This window comes from Stomoxys calcitrans, chromosome 3, assembly GCF_963082655.1.
Source record: "Stomoxys calcitrans chromosome 3, idStoCalc2.1, whole genome shotgun sequence".
NCBI classification, from domain to species: Eukaryota; Metazoa; Arthropoda; class Insecta; order Diptera; family Muscidae; genus Stomoxys; species Stomoxys calcitrans.
The window spans coordinates 73,605,115-73,622,549 of NC_081554.1; the positions used below are offsets into that span (position 1 = coordinate 73,605,115).

The following is a 17,435-nucleotide window of genomic DNA, read 5'->3' on the forward strand; positions in this document are numbered from 1 at the left end:
ACCCAGAAATCGACTTCAACAGACACCAGAACCTCGGACAATATCGAAAGAGTGAGGCAGTCAGTTATCAGTTGTAAGAGAATCGTTGCGTAGAGTTGCTTAAACATTGCATTGTCCAATGATATTCCAGAAAAGTTTTTTGCGACTCATACCGAAGAACAATGCGTAAAAGTCTTCCAGAAGATTGTTTTATTCATCGCGGAGGCGAACGCTCTTTCAAAATTATGACAAATTTTAGAAGGGTAGATTCTGTCGTGGGTTGACTCATTTCGGGAGTGGGGGAAGTGTCGCCAAACCCAAAAATGGACTTCAACAGACCACCGGAACCTCGGACAAAAGCGAAAGAGTGAGGTAGTCAGCTGTGGGTTCCCCCCGGCGTTGAGTCATTATTTTTCAAAGAAAACTAACGCTCTGTTACTGTAAATGCAACTCATTACAGGAACATGATCGAGGAATTTTTTCTTCATCAAGATGGAGCCACAGCACGCGACTCAATGAATTTGTAGCGACAATATTTTCCCGGCCGCTTCATCGCTATCAGAGGCGATCCCCAATGGCCGGCACAATACTCTACAGATTTGAGTACTTGCGATTTCTTTCTATGGGGTTATTTGGAATCCCTGGTTTACGTCAATCGACGATGGACCATAGCACACCTCAAACGAACGGATACTGCAAAGAGTGTACATGACTTTCATAAATCGACTTAATACGTGTATGCCCAATAGAGGTCGCCATTTACCCGATGTCACTTTTAAGACTGCATGCAAAAAAAAAACAACTGGGATATTCCATTCTCAAATAAAGAGAATTCAAATAGGTACGTTTTTCTGGCGCACCCTGTACATACCGCTATACATTCGTGTTGGCTATTTCGCCACACTGAATCATTTTCATTGATTGACAGTTATTGCACACGTTTGTATATCGTTCATTGACTTCTTCAATGCCATTCTTATCAAATTAATTATATTTTATAATTGCACTTGAAAAGAGGGTCAATGCGGTTGATAATTCATAATATTTGCACAGAGTTGTATGCAGCTGTGATTTTGACTCATCCGTAGTTATAATTATTTGCTCCACAAAGGGGATGAAGTTCTCGGTGCGGCTATTCTAAAATAATGTAATAGACCGACCGCATATGGCAAATGGTATACTTAGTCTCGATGACAAGGTCGCGAGTTAAAAAAACCCATTGAAAGGAATTACCCAGAAAGCTCAATCATGGATTTGCGATTTATAACGAGCAGTTAATTCATGAGAAATTATTATTTTCCGTGACACATTTCCTTTCTAAAGTAAACCAATGGCGTTAATTGCCGTATTTTACGAGGTCAATTCACCAGAAAATGTGAATCTAACAAGTAAAAGCATGCTAAATTCGGCGCGGACGAATTTAATATACCCTTCATCGTGGATCGCATTTGTCAAATTATTTGCCCGGTTCTTAAACGGCCAAGGGTTAGGTTAGGTTAAGTTTAAGTGGCAGTCTGCCATCAGACTCACTTAGACGTTTTCGTCCATTGTGATACCACAGGAAAAGAATAAGGAAGATGCCTTGTAGTTCCTACTGTTGAACCATCCAGATCGTTTTAAAAAGCCCAACAACTTGCGAATGTTCGCATCCGCTAAATCAGACAGGTTCTCAAAGAAATGAAAACCTAAAGTGGAATTCCTTCTGACTGCTAATGCGGGACACACACACACAGAGAAAGTGTTCTATAGTCTCTTCTTCTTCGATGTCCTCACAGCTTCTGCAAAAGTCGTTGCTGGCAACCCTTAGTCTGTCAGCATGTTTTCCGATTAGACAGTGACCTGTCATGAAGGACACAATTCGGTGAGACGTCTGTTCTAGCCAATGACAGCAAAGCAGTAGACCTCTTCATGTCTAGATTAGGCCACATAATTTTGGAATCCTCACAGCCCCTTCTTTGTGATTTATCATTAGTTGCCCTTCGGGCCTGGTCCCGAAAACTCAGCTTATATGTCGCTAGAGGCATACCCACATTTTCCAGTATCCCCGGAATGTGTAGGGTAGTTCCCAGACTCACAATCTCGTCCGCTTTACAGTACCCTGGTATATCTCTTTGGCCCAACACCCAGAACAGGTGAATTTTGAACTGTTCAGCCATCTCATTGAGAGATCTGCGACAGTCGAGGGAGGTTTTTGTGTTCAAAAATACATTCTCCAGGGGTTTAATGGCTGTCTGAGAAGATATTTATGCCAATCGTCGTAATGACATATCTTAGCCATTCCACCACTTCCTTAATTACAAGGATCACTGCTTGATACACACTGCAGTGGCCGGGTAACCTTTCAATATGACCAGTTCTAGATCTTTAGAGTACACCCCAAAGCCCGCCTGGTCGTCTAGTTTGGAATCATCTGTATAGAAGGCTATGTAACTTCTATTACCGGCTCAGGTAGGGTGTAATCCATACTGACTGGAACATCGGACATTGTATCAAGGATAACACAGTGTCCGTAGCCGCCACATGACCAATGAGAAAGCTCCCTTAATCTCACGACAGTGGTCGCTGCAATTTGGGAAGCCACAATATTCAGAGGCATAAGATGTAGCATTAAATTCAATGCATCAGATGGTGTCGTCCTCAATGCGGCTGTGATGCACAAACAAGCCATCCTTTGGTTCCGGTTAAGTATTGAGTAGGTGGATTTTTGAAGCGCCGTCCACCAGACCACAACACCATATAGCATCATAGGACTGACAACTGCAGTATATACCCAATGCATGACACGCGGTCTAAACCCCCATCTTTTGCCAATGGCTCTCTTGCAGGTGTATAGGGCAAGAGTGGCCTCTCTTACCCTTTCCAAAATGTTGGATTTGAAGTTCAATTTCCTGTCCAGCAAAACACCCAGGTATTTTGCGCTTCCTGTAAATTAAACATTCTCTCCTCCCAAGGAGACAGGTTCCGCTGTAAGCAACTTGTATCTCCTGCTGAAAAGAACTACTTCTGTCTTGCACAGAGTTATACCCAGACCCCTTTCGATAGCCCACTTTGCTGTTGTACGTGGAGCTTCCTGAAGTATATCTCTTAGAGTGCTGGGAAACATTCCCCTAACCGCAATTGCCACGCCATCAGCATACGCCAAAAGGATTTTCGGCTCAGACACAATTTCCCTAATAGCCTCCGACGAATGCATATCTGTGACCTCTTCTAGCGCCACGTTGTCCGTTAGAGAATTTCCCGGGAAATGTGTATCAACGAGTAGTTCTAGTGTTTCCTCACTAGACATTGTCCATACATTCTCTGACTTCTGGATATGCCACACCGTAATAGGTCTCGATAACAGAATCTTCCTTAGCCTAGAGGCCTCAGATGTATCCTTCACGGAGCTGCAGAATTCTACCCAGGATTCGTTCTGAGCCTTTCTAAGCTCGATGTCCCAATCGTGTGGCGCTCTTGTGGCTTTTGCTCTGTTGAAGAGTTTTCTGCAGTCCTTTCTTAGACCAACCAGCTCTGAAACTTGTTTATTTCAAGGCTGGCCACTCATAAATCTTCAGTGCTTAGCGACGGAAGAAGAAAAACGTTTAAACTACCCTTTGCAAGAATACAGGCTCTATGTCTCCCATTCCACGTACCCTTGAGAAGTTTAAATCCCGGAATTCTTAGTCAACGTACCATTCCTCCACACACCTATGGTTCCTGGATAAGAACCATGTCAAATCCCCCAGCCATCAGGAGGACCTTTAGTGCCGCCGAAGCGGCCTTACAATGGTGGAGATTTATCTGTAGAAACCGGACCATAGCACCAGGATTCAGAACTTCCACCACTGTTGTGTTAGCCTCGCCTTCTGACTCCACCAGGAGTTCATCCTCACAAGATTCGTTAGAATTTGTCATGATGAGCTTCCGTACGCATCCAGGGGCAGATGAGAAAGCTGAGGAACCACTCTTCCTTAGGGCACTGGACACTTGCGGTATGGACGATTTCCCCTTCTCACTAACTGCTGCTGTCGAAGTACTTTCTGAGCTCCGTGCTTCCCCGCTGGCGCGCAATTTGAGTCCAGTCCAACTTTGTGACCCACCCACACAGCACTTGTCGGGTCCCGTTTCGATGCCATCTCCTCCCGTCTCGATTGTGGCAGGGGGATTTTCAATCTCCTGCAGTCCGCCAGACTTTAGCGTTGTGGTCGATAGTTCCTCAGGCAAGTGTTCAACAACAAATGCTGAGTCGTCTCCTGATGTCCCAAACCCACCGCTTCCATAGACCTTCAAATTCAACTTGTTGTATCCCTAGGATACAACCCTTCAGCCTTGTTGAGGTCTGCGAGACAGCCGGAGTTTAGTACGAATACTGCATGTCTCCGGTCACCATCAGCCACCTCAAGATTTTCCTTCTCGAACAAGGATTCCCTCAGATCCTGAAGCCATACTTGGAAGACTAAGGGAATGTAATCCCAATCTTTCAACCACCGACTGGAAGATTGGGATTACATTCCCTTAGTCTTCCAAGTATGGCTTCAGGATCTGAGGGAATCCTTGTTCGAGAAGGAAAATCTTCCTTCTTGACTAAATTTAGTGCTGCACCTGGCCAGATCTCACCAATCTTTTTTAGCGCACAACGATACATTTCATTTGAGAGTTGATCGCGGAAGGCAATTAGTCTGTATCGGCCTCGATACCAGCCTGTATCGTCACAAACTGGAGGAGACCCAGGAAATTCCTCAAGGACATCGGAGTATACTGTTGACAGTCCATTGACTATCCCACTCCAATTATTCCTAGGTATGCAGCTGTTCTTCTCCCTTGTCGACAGTTTGGTTGTTCGCCCTAGTGAGTGAGTGAGAGTCTTAGGATCATTCGCACCAAGCCCCTCAATAAACCTCAGAGCGATGCGTCTCCGGGGAAGGCCGATGGGTTACGCAAATTGTAGGCATGAGAAGAAGGAATAAGTTCTGCCTTGTCTTTTAGACTCGAACCAGGTGTCTTTGTCAAAAGTCCCTTCTGACCAGTCGTCTGTCGGCTAGTAGAGCCTGGAGCAGCCGCGCCACCTGTCGAGATTTCAGTAGCAGACAACATGCCACGGCCACCACCACCACAGCTATTGGGTCTTTGGAGTCCATTCTAAGACTACTCCCGGGCTCTAGATCTGGCGCTCCACTGGATACAGACGCAGATCATCAACCACCTAATCGATAGCTCTATCGCAGCTATCCTTGAGTGACTTGAATTTTTCTTCCAAAAATAATGACCTATTACAAGTTACAGGAAAATTCTTGCGGAGTGAAATAACAATACGTCCGCTCCACTCAACGGTTCAAACATAAATTAAAAGATATAAAACTGTTCATAAAAAAGCTTAAAAAGCTTGCTAAGTTCGGCCAGGCCGAATCTTATGTACCTTCTACCATGGATCGCATTCGTTGAGTTCTTTTCCCAGTATCTCTTTTTATATGGAAGCCGATTCAGACCATATTTTACACGTATATTGGAGGTTATGGGGGAAGGTGTTGTACAAAGTTTCAGCCATCTAGAGGCTCAAGAAGTCAAGATCCCAGATCGGTTTATATGACAGCTATATCAGATTATGGACCGATTTCCACCATACTAAGCACAGTTTTTAGGAGTCGTAACGAAGCAAGTCATTTCAGCCATGTCGGATAAGAATTACGCCCTCTAGAGGCTTAAGAAGTCAAGATTTAAGATCGGTTTATATGGCATCTATATCAAAACATGGACCGATATGACCCATTTTAAATCCCAACCGACCTACACTTATAAGAAGTATTTTTACAAATTTTCAAGCGGCTAGATTTACTCCTTCGAAAGTTAGCGTGCTTTCGACAGACAGACAGACGGACGGACGGACATGGCTAGATCAAATTAAAATGCCTTGTCGATCAAGACTAGACAAATATTTCGAGGAGTTACAAAAATAATGACGAAATTAGTATACCCCCATCGTATGGTGGAGAGTATAAAAATTCATGTTATTTGTAGCATATAGCAAAATCAACTAAGCTAAACATGCGCATGCGTTCAGTTCTTAACCAATTTTTTCAGCGATATTAACAAATCCAATTACTTTTTCATAGAAAAAATACATGGGTATGTCATGTGTACACACTTACTCATTCCAACAAACCAAACAACCACCATTGACCGTCAAATATCCACCATACTGAAACATTCAACTTTCAGTATGAACCTTTCTCGAACGTGTTTGAGTTGTTCATGTATGTTTCAAACATAAATATTTTCAGAATCCTCCCATGCCGTTCGAGTTGTGACTTTGGTAAGAATGTTCCCAATAGGAATTGGGACCAGGGACCACACAACACATTGTCACGTGTTTAACTGCCCAGCCAGACCCACTCGTCTCCGAACCAGATCCCTCTGGACGCACCCAATCTTAGGCGCAAAGTTCCTGGATCTGAATACTCAACAGAATCAATCAGACGAAAGATAGAACGCAACACACCGCTACAACAACAACATAAAAATTATGATAGAATTTCGAAAAATTAAACTTGCAAAACATCCCAACTGGTGTGAACAATGTGAGTTAAGCAAAACAATTCAGTGGAACATAATCCATTTTTTTTTCACACAATATAGTTTTTCAGCTACTCAAATGCAAAAAAAAAATCCCACAACCATAATTGCCATGTCGCTCTATATACAAAATAACACTGTGGCAACACAAATCAAAATAATTGCAAAAAACCTTTGAAATGGCAACTCTTTCGATGTATTATCATTATTGTTGTTGAGATAGATGCCTTTGTTGTTGCTTGCAGCAAAAAGCGTAAGCTACCTTTGTATGAATGCATGCAGTGTGTGTGTGTGTGCTTGTGTGTATGGCTGTGGATGAGAGCATTGTTACCAACGTCTCTTGTCTTGTCACTTCTGAGAATTCGGTCTAAATTAGAAATACGTTTCTTGGAACTTTTGATTTTATTATTTCGTTGGTACGATGTTCAACATTCGTTGAATTGTTGGTCTGTCGGACGGTCGGTTTGGCTGGTTGGTTGGTTGTTTAGTTGGTGGTAAGTTTGTGAGTTTGGATGGATGGATTGTTAGCAGACCGGTTAACAAAATGAATGGATGGATGAATGATTCGCCGGGTAAATTGTATGCATGGTATAAGCGAAGTTTGTGTACCACTAGTTGTTGCTTGGCTTCGTGGTAATTGCTGTTATAGTCGATTTCTGTTGAAGCAGGACAAGATTGGGAGAAAAAGCATTAAAGAGAGAAAGAAAGAGTATGTGTGTGTTGTGTTTATGTGCGCGTTAATAAAAATTTGTGTTTTCTTTTTTGCTTTAAAAGTTCAATTTTGTTTCGTTTCTCGTTAACAGTTTTTCTTGACTCTGCTGCTGTTGTGTTGCTCTTGTTTTTCTCGGATGCTTGGATGAATGGTGCTTGTGCTGCATTCATTGGTGGCGTTATAAGAAAGATGGGGGCAGGCGAGCAACAACGACGACGAATTCAAATAATAAATTCCTGGTATTTTAATTTAGAGCGAAAACCAAATTATGATGAAACGCACAGAGGCAGCAGTTTCCAAAGGTCCATAACGGATCTGAAGCCCGCCATCAGTAAGCCAGCCAGCAATTCAGCCAAGGCAAGCATCCTTCCACCAGAGCCAAGTCAAGCCAGCCAACAGCCAATGCTTGCAAACTTCGTTCGTTGTTAATGAAATTGTATCTTGGAGGATGTGTGTCTGGTAGATTCGATTGAAATGCCATTTATAAGGATTCGTCCGGTGTGGGAGCGTTAACTTGAATTTTTTTAATGATTTCAATTCTAACTAAATTGAGATTTTTTTTGTTATTACTGAAAGGCACTATAAAACCTTGAAACAAAAAGCAAACAGAAGAAAGGCGTTGCGTTAATACGCAAAATTCCAAAAACATTCATACACCTACATAAGCGCATGAATACTTTGTGCGTCACATTCTTCAAGTACCTGCGGCCATTGCGTTGTAATCCAACATTGTCCACTTTAGAACATACTTTTGTTTCGTCCGCCTCCTACACATTGTCGTTTGAAGCACACACAAGGTAATATGAAAAACAAGCTCTTTACCCGGTATCCCTTTATAAGCAAACAAAGGATAATGAATGAGATAGGAATCCCAAAGTCGACTTTTGACTAATTGATTAGTCGACTTTTCGCGTAAAAAAGTCAAGGTCGACTTTCAATGAATAAAAAGACCAAAAATCGATTTTGAAGTCGAATAGTCGAAAAGAAAGCTGCACAGAAATACAAGAATTGTTTCCAAATTTTCTGAGATGCATTTGGGTACTTTTTTTTCAAGTGGTACGATTCATCGCTCTTTGGTTTATTCTTGTTGCCATAAATATTTTTTTTTTTTATTGAAAAATTATTTAAACATTTAAACAGAAAGTAAAACTTGGTAATAGCGTTATAAGGTTGCATGGATTTGATGATGATTTGATGATCTTCGGCAGCGGTATTCGTGCCATATCCAAGCAAAATTTTAGAGATAACATCCTTATAGGTGTAAGATTCGGCTTAATAGTCTTATTTTTGTCTGTTTCTTTCGAGACTGAGCTCGTCTGATCGGAGATTTTCTTTGCAATTGAAAAAGGAAATCCAGAGATCGTAATACACAAACCACTATGGGTTGCGTTTCGCCTTTGGTTAGAAGATTTTGCAACCATATTTGGTGTGATGGCTTCAAGGGCCGTGCGTTGGTATGTTGCACTTGAATCGTTGCACTCAAATGTGGTTTTTGGGAGTAGAGTATGATTCTCATATCCACTTTCGGACAAAGAGTTTGACCACTCCAATACACCAACAAAACCAAGAGAATGAAGTAGATCTAACATCCAAACTTTAATGGGTCGACCCTTCCCTTACCCTATTTTCAAAAGCCCCAGATCTGGGAGATGGATGGGGCGATAAACGAGAAATTTAGTACGTTTATAATAACTCAAAAACTGAAATTTGGTATACTTATTTAGGGTGGGATATCTAGAGCGACCACCCCACCTCCAATAATCACAATATTAGGCTCAAATGAAAGGAATTTGAGACTAGAGCACGAATTTCATACATGGGGTGCCACCTCACCCCCAAAAACACCCCCATACCGGACATATTTACCGACCATAGCAAAATAAGGTTCAAATGAAAGAAATTTGGTAGTAGAGCACCAGTATGATATCCACATTGGGGCGAAATATCTGAAAGGCCGTTCCAGTACCGTGCCAGAAGAAGAAAGAAAGGCGCAGCGGAGCGGGCCCTGTCCAGCTATAGGGAATAAAAGATCGTTATTCATATGTGCAAAAAAAACATGTGATGTTTTACTAGGGTTTTAATATTCAGAGTAACATGAGTTAAAAGTCGGTTAGGTTATATAGACCATTTCAAGCTTCATTCAATTACAAAACAAGTAAAAGCGTGCTAAGTTCGGCCGGGCCGAATCTTGGGAACCCAACACCATGGATTCTGCAGAAATATGGGAGTTATACCTGATTATAGACTGATTTGGACCGTACTTGGCACAGTTGTTTCAGCCAAATTGGATGAAAATTGAAGCTTCCAGGGGCTCAAGAAGTCAAATCGGGAGATCGGTTTATGTGAGCTATATCCAAATCTGAACCGATATAACCCATTTGCAATCCCCAACGACCTACATCAATATTAAGTATCTGCGCAAAATTTCAATTGGCTAGCTTTACGCATTCGACCGCTAACCTGATTTCGACAGACGGACGGACGGACATGCCTAGTTCGACTCAGAATGTCAAGACGATCAAGAATATATACATCTTATGGGGTCTTAGATCAATATTTCGAGGTGTTACAAAAGGAATGACTAGATTAGTGGTAGTGTATAAAAGGGGATTTTGCATTTTAAATTCTTCCTAATAACTTCCCTTCATGAAAATACAAAGAAACACTTATATCTTCAAAAATTATATCTTGTGGCAAAAGTCTACGAAGACTTATAGGAAATATTGTAGAAAATTAGTTAGAAAATTTTGGACATTTTTGACAAAAAGTCAAAACGTCTACTTTTTGCAAAAGTCGACTTTGCTAAAGTCGAAAAGTCGACTTTTTGCAATATGAGGGCATTTCAAGCCTTGGCTTCGAGGGCAGTGAGGTCGATGTGTGTGGCGGAACCCTCAGAATCCCTGAATCCGTGCTCTAGATATAGCAGATAGTATTTCCTGTCAAGAAAGTACTCCAAAAGAAAAGGCGGACATCCAGGGATGCCAACTTAGCGTTTTTCGCACCAGATTTGGTGCTTTTTGGGTCACCAAAAACCCGAAATTGTACCACCAAGTGCCAAGCGAAAAAAACACTAAGTGCTGTTTCTTTTTTCTCCAAAGAGATGTCAAAATGTCAAAATTTGCATTTGCAATATCCTATTAAAGTTATAGGCCAAAGATCATGGGCCACTTTTGCGGAGTCAAAACGGCATGCCGCTTAACCACATGTCTCCGTAGAAAGGACTTAAATAGCTGATAACACCACAAATGTTGCTAGCATAGATGAGAGGAAAACCACCACTGAAAATTTTTTGTAAGGTTCTACCTGGGATTTGAATCTAGGCTTTCTGATGGATTAACCAAATCAACAGCTGGACGATGAAAGCAAAAATATTCGATGGCAGCGCCCCATTAATGTTCATATATGCGTTTTGATTTTGTTGTTGTTGTTTAAGGTATTCCAAGAACAATCATAACTCTAAGCCACTATTGAAACATTTTTCTTTAACATTGGACATTTGTAAAATTTACAAAAAATTAAAGTTAGTGCTTTTCATACCTACCACCATAGAATGGGGTTATACTAATCAAGTCATTCCGTTTGTAACACCTCAAAATATGGATCTAAGACCCCACAAAATGTATACATTCCGGATCGTCCCGACATTCTGAGTCGATCAAGCCAAGTCCGTACGTCTGTCGAAATCACGATAGCGGTCGAACGCGTAAAGTTAGCCGCTTGAAATTTTGTATAGATACTTCTAATTGATGTTGCTCGTTGGGGATTGTAAATGGGCCACATCGGTTCCGATTTGGATATAGCCCCTATTTCCCGATGTGACTTCTTGAACCCCTAGAAGCCTGAATTTTCATCCGATTACGCCGAAATTTGAAGCAAATACTTGAGTTATGACTTCCAGCATTCATGCCAGGTAGGATCCGAATCAGTCTATAAACAGATATAGCCCCCTTATAAACCCATCACCGGATTTGACTTCTTCACCTCTTAGAAGCACAAATTTTCACCTGATCCGTCTGTCGAAATCACGATAGTGGTCGAATGCGTAAAGTAAGCCGCTTGAAATTTTGTATAGACACTTCTAATTGATGTAGCTCGTTGGGGATTGCAAATGTGCCATATCGGTTCAGATTTGGATATAGCCCCTATCTTCCGATTTGACTTCTTGAGCCCCTAGAAGCCTAAATTTTCATCCGATTTTGTTGAAATTCGGAACAAAGACTTGTGTTATGATTTTCAACATCCATACCAAGTATGATCCAGTAGCTGAGTTGGTAGCGTGTCCCGGTAGCCGAGTTGGTAACGTGCTTGGATTACCAGTGCAGGGGTCGTGGGTTCGATTTCCGCCAGAAGCCTTAGTCTGTCGCTGTTGTGGTATCACAATGGCCCTAAAAATTATCTAAGTGAGTCTGTAAAGGACTGCCACTCTTACCTAACCTAACCATGATCCGAATCGGTCTATAAACAGATATAGTCCCCATACAAACCGATCCCCGGATTTGGCTTCTTCAGCGCTTAGAAACCAAAATTTTCATCCGATTTGGCTGAAATTTGGAACGAAGACTTGAGTTATGACTTCCAACATCCATGCTATTGGGTTGCCCAAAAAGTAATTGCGGATTTTTCATATAGTCGGCGTTGACAAATTTTTTCACAGCTTGTGACTCTGTAATTGCATTCTTTCTTCTGTCAATTATCAGCTGTTACTTTTAGCTTGCTTTAGAAAAAAAAGTGTAAAAAAGTATATTTGATTAAAGTTTATTCTAAGTTTTATTAAAAATGCATTTACTTTCTTTTAAAAGAATCCGCAATTACTTTTTGGGCAACCAATAAATACAATCCTAATCGGTCTATAAACAGATATAGTCCCCATATAAACCGATCCCCGGATTTGACTTCTTCAGCGCTTAGAAACCTAAATTTTCATCCGATTTGGCTGAAATTTGGAACAAAGACTTGAGTTATGACTTCCCACATCCATGCTAAGTATGATCCGAATCGGGGTATAAACAGATATAGCCCCCCATATAAACCGATCCCCAGATTTGACTTCCGAAGTGTTATGACTTTCAACATTCATTCCAAATATTATCCGAATAGGTCTATAAACAGATATAGTCCCCATATAAACCGATCCCCGGATTTAGATTCCTGAGCCCTCAGAAGCTTCAATTTTCATTCGATTTGGCTCAAATTTGGAACATGAGTTATTACTTCCAACATCCATGCCAAGTATGAGCCGATTCGGTCTATAAACAGACATAGCCCCCATACAAAGTGATCCCCGGATTTGACTTCTTCAGCCCATAGAAGCCTAAACTTTCACCTAATCTGAGTGAAAATTGGCCCAAAACCCTATCTTATAACTTATAAGATCAGCGCCATGTTTTATCCGAATCAGTCAATATGGTGATATAGGCCCTCCTAAGTACCGATATGACTTCTTGAGAAAATTTAAGCTTCTAAGGGCTCAAGAAGTCAAATCCGGGGATCAGTTTATATGGGGCTATACTGCCAAATCTGATGAAAATTTAGGTTTCCATGCGCTCAAGAAGTCAAATCTGGGGATCGGTTTATAAGGGGGCTATATCTGTTTATAGATCGATTAGGATCATACTTGGCATGGATGTTGGAAATCATAACTCAAGTCCTTGTTCTAAATTTCTCAGGGCTTAAGAAGTCAAATCTGGGGATAGGTTTTTATGGGGCTATACTGCCAAATCGGATGAAAATTAAGGCTTCCAGGGGCTCAAGAAGTCAGTTTATATGCGGGCTATATCCAAACCTGAACCGACATGACCAATTTGCAATCCTCAACGACCTACAACAATAAGAAGTATCTGTGCAAATTTTCAAGCGGATAGCTTTACGCGTTCAACCGCTATCGTGATTTCGACAGACGGACGGACGGACATGGCGAGATCGATTAAGAACGTCGAGATCAATATTTCGAGGTGTTAAAAACGGAATGACTAGATTAGTATACCCCCATCCTATGATGGTGGGTATAAAAATGAAAAAAATGAAAGCATTCAATAAAAATGCATACTATTGGGTTGCCCAAAAAGTAATTGCGGATTTTTTAAAAGAAAGTAAATGCATTTTTAATAAAACTTAGAAAGAACTTTAATCAAACATACTTTTTTTACACTTTTTTTCTAAAGCAAGCTAAAAGTCACAGCTGATAACTGACAGAAGAAAGAATGCAATAACAGAGTCACAAGCTGTGAAAAAATTTGTCAACGCCGACTATATGAAAAATCCGCAATTACTTTTTGGTCAACTTAATACAATATCAGTATTTAATACTGGCCAGCTCAGTTTTTCTTAAAATACGCCAAATGTCTCAGTTAGGCTGTCGTTTAACAAAAAGTAAAAAATTATGCAAAAAAAAAAAAACACACACACCTTGAAATTAATTCAAATAATCGCAAACTGCATTGTGCTAGCCCCACTTATCTCTACGGTAGAATGCACTTGTGTGGTGGGGCATTGTTCTTTTGTTCGATAAAAATACACAACATTGACAATCGTTGTGTTGCTGATGTAATTAAATATACAAAAATGGCTGAATATGCACAATTAATTTAAATATGTATTTCGAGTATGTACTGTCAATAAATACACGCGATTTTGTGAAGAGTGACGGTCATATTTAAAAATTTTTTTTTATTATGTGCATGTACTATGCATAATGAAATTGAAAATAAAACAAAGATTTTTTAGCAAATTTTATGTTGTAGAAGGACAGAATGTCCCATTTGCTAAAAAGCTCAAAACTAGCAACACACTCAGGTAGTGTTGCTAGGCATGAACTTGAACTTAAAATCCAACATTTTGGAAAGGGCGAGAAAGTCAATTCTTATGCTACATTTTTTCAAAATGATGATTGACAAAAGATGGAGGGGCTTTAAACGCGCATTATGCACTGACTGCATACTGCAGCAAAATGGAAACACAAATGCAAATTTGCCTATGAACATTCCAGTGTGCTGTCCGATTCAGGTTTAAGCTCAATGATAAGGGACCGAATTTTTATAGCTGAGTCGGAATGGCGACACCTCTTTGTGAAGAAGTTTTAACATGTTAGGACCTTCGACATCTTTCCTAAATTTTGCTGAGATCGGTCCAGATTTGGAAATAGCTGCCATATAGACCGATCTCTCGATTTAAGGCTTTTGACCCATAAAAGGCTCATTTATTTTATTTATCAATCACCGCTTGGGGATATATTTTATGGACTAAGGGCTTTCGACAAATGATTTAACCGACCCCCAGAGTATTAAAGGAGAAAAGATATGGGCCAATTTCGATTGTATGGGCCATATCAGAGAAATTTCGCTTCAGAGAAAAAGCGAAAATAGTGCATCAATCACCGTTTGGGGATTTATTATATGAATCAAGGGCTTTTCAGAAATGCTTTAACCGACCCCTAGTGTATTCAAGGAAAAAAGATATCGGCCATTTTCGATTGTATGGGCCATATCAGAGAAATTTCACTTATCATTCTCTAAAGTGAAACTTCTCTGATATGGTCAATACAATCAAAAATGGCCAATATCTTTTTTTCTTCAATACCCTTGGTTCATATAATAAATCCCGAAACGATGATTGACGCACTATTTTTCAGTCCGCAACAGTGGGCTTATCTTTCTTCAAAGTGAAATTTCTCTGATATGGCCCATACAATCGAAAATGGCCAATGTTTTTTTTACTTCAATACTCTGGGGGTCGATTAGAGCATTTCTGGAAAGCCCTTGGTTCATATAATAAATCCCCAAACGGTGATTGACGCACTATTTTCAGTCCGCCACAATGGGCCCATCTTTCTTTAACGCGAAATTTCTCGGATATGGCCCATACAATCGAAAATGGCCAATATATTTTTTCCTTCAATACTCTGGGGATCGGTTAAATTATTTGTCGAAAACCCTTGGTCCATATAATATATCCCCAAGCGGTTATTGACGCACTATTTTTGAGTCCGCCGCAGTGGGCTCATCTTTTTTTAAAGTGAAATTTCTCTGATATGGCCCATACAATCGAAAATGGCCAATATCTTTTTGTCTTTAATACTCTGGGGGTCGATTAGAGCATTTCCAGAAATCCCTTGGTCCATGTAATAAATACCTAATGAAAGGTAATATGGGGCTCAAAAAGAGTAGAATACGAATTTGATATCCAAATGTAGGACCATGTATTTTAGGCACCACCCCTTTCCCAAAACACCTCCCAAAGGGTAAAAATTGTTCGACCATGCCAATATGTGGCTCAAATGAAAGGAATTTAAGATTAGAAAACGAATTTGATAACCAATCTTGGAGTCATGTGTTTGGGGGACGCCTCATCCTGTAAACTCCCCCTCAAAACCAATGGCAATATGGGGTGTAAAAAAATGGTATTTGAGAGAAGAGTACGATGCTGGGCCAAGTGTCTGGGGGACCACTTCCCCTCCGAAAACACCCCCATATCAGACATCATGAGAATATCGGGCTGAAATAAAGTATTTTAAAAATGGTGTACACCTTACATCCAAACTTAAATTCGTAGTCCAACAGAGATCATATGGGATTCAGATAAAGGCACTTATATTGTTAAACTGTTTGTCAAGCGATATACTATTTTCGTACCATGGTATTTCACTAAAAGCTTTTTAATTGTCGAAAATAAATACTCCAAGGAAAATTTTTGTTCCATATAAAGTAAAAGAAGGCGCAGCGGAGCGGGCCCGGTCCAGCTAGTGCTCAATAAATACCCAAGCGTTGGATATTTATCCGGTAGAAACCCATCTTTAACTATGGGTCATGTGTGGATGAACCCGTTACGCATGCAAAAACAAACTCGAATGATCAATTCATTCGAGTTTCATAATTCAAGCAGTGAACTCGGTAATACGAGTAAGCGAAGTTTTTACCCATTTTAGACCACAACACCTGCAATTGAAATCATTGGACAATATGAAGACTGCGCCCTCTATAGGCGCAATGTATCTTAAAGGAAACATTCAGTTTCGATTGCTTATTTTTGTTTTGTCTTGCAAAAGATTTAACTTTTGCGATAGTATCCATCGGAAAAATATCAATCGATATTCCGTCAAGAATCAAAAATCGATAGTGCCATCGATATTTGCCAGTTCTACCACTGCCGGCCCTTTAATGGCACCAATAAATGTAGACCCGAGTGATTGACCCTTTAGATGGTCACTGCTAAAGGAATGAAGGGTCAATTGCCGCCTTCGTAGGACAAGCTCATGTTAAATTCTACTTCAAATGCACAGATAGTGGATTATGATGGTACTAGCGGTGATGCGTGAAGGGCTGCGAAAAAACTAGTTTTTCGTTAGTCCCTCGCCCCACGTTCTTCACGGAGTAAGCAGCCACCTATTCCGCGTCATGCTACGTTAACACCCGACTATAAAAATGTGTTTACACTGTGCCTAGGCCAACAATAAATAAGAAATAATTATTTTTATCATAGATATTTGCAGAGTACAAATAAAGAATGCCAATGTCATTGTGCAAGCATTTTAGTCTGATAAGAGACAATTAAACGACACTCAAGAACATAATTCCAACATATAAAAATATTGAGTACGTTCCCATGCACATGTATATACATATACAGTTGTGTGCGAAACAATAGGGACAGCGGCTAGACAGACAAATAAGAGATTCGGGAGCGCGTAAAAGGAGAGTTAGATGAATGGTTTTTTACCAATCTTTAATGAACTTAGACTGCAAAAGAAAATTCTGCTATGAAAATGTCAAACATGTGCTGTTTGTCAAAATTTAACGCGTGAATAATAAAAGAAACACTTCTGGCTCTTAAAGGAAAAACTCCAAAATTAGAAAAAGGAAGGCAAGTTTTGATTTACAAATGTAGCCAAATTGTTTTTTATTTATTATCTATCTCTTGTGTTTAAAAAGGCCTTGCACACCGCATACTCATAGAAATTTGTCTGTCAAAACAGCAAAAATGTTTGCTGAAACAGCAGAAAGTTTGGTGAAAATGGGACAGCAGTAATTTGTTGCTAAAACAGAAACATTTTTCGCTGTTTTTAAATTCGACAATTTTGAATGGATTTATTCAAAATTTTACAAATTTTAATATAATATCAGCAGACAGTGTTTGCAGATATCAGCAGACTAATTTTTCTGGGTGCAGCCATAGAGTCAGTTCAGTTCTGGCGAACCGAAAT

The 17,435-nt window shown here is 40.3% G+C and overlaps 2 protein-coding genes across 3 annotated transcripts in view; one reads left to right on the plus strand and one right to left on the minus strand.

Moving 5' to 3' along the window:
* LOC106091981 (protein starmaker) overlaps positions 1-17,435 on the minus strand; it is a 368,113-nt gene that overhangs the window by 190,950 nt on the left and 159,728 nt on the right. The gene's annotated exons all lie outside the window — the stretch shown is intronic.
* On the plus strand, positions 7,031-8,524 carry LOC106093013 (uncharacterized). 2 transcript variants are annotated; one of them, XR_009397788.1, is made up of 2 exons: positions 7,031-7,237; positions 7,332-8,524. XR_009397788.1 is itself a non-coding variant. In XM_059365949.1 (2 exons), exons 1-2 carry the CDS (start codon positions 7,089-7,091, stop codon positions 7,667-7,669), a joined length of 516 nt encoding a protein of 171 aa, XP_059221932.1. In that variant the 5' UTR covers positions 7,047-7,088; the 3' UTR covers positions 7,670-8,325. The 2 variants fall into 2 exon arrangements, 1 of the variants encoding a protein (XP_059221932.1); XM_059365949.1 differs by having other exon boundaries at positions 7,047-7,237; positions 7,303-8,325.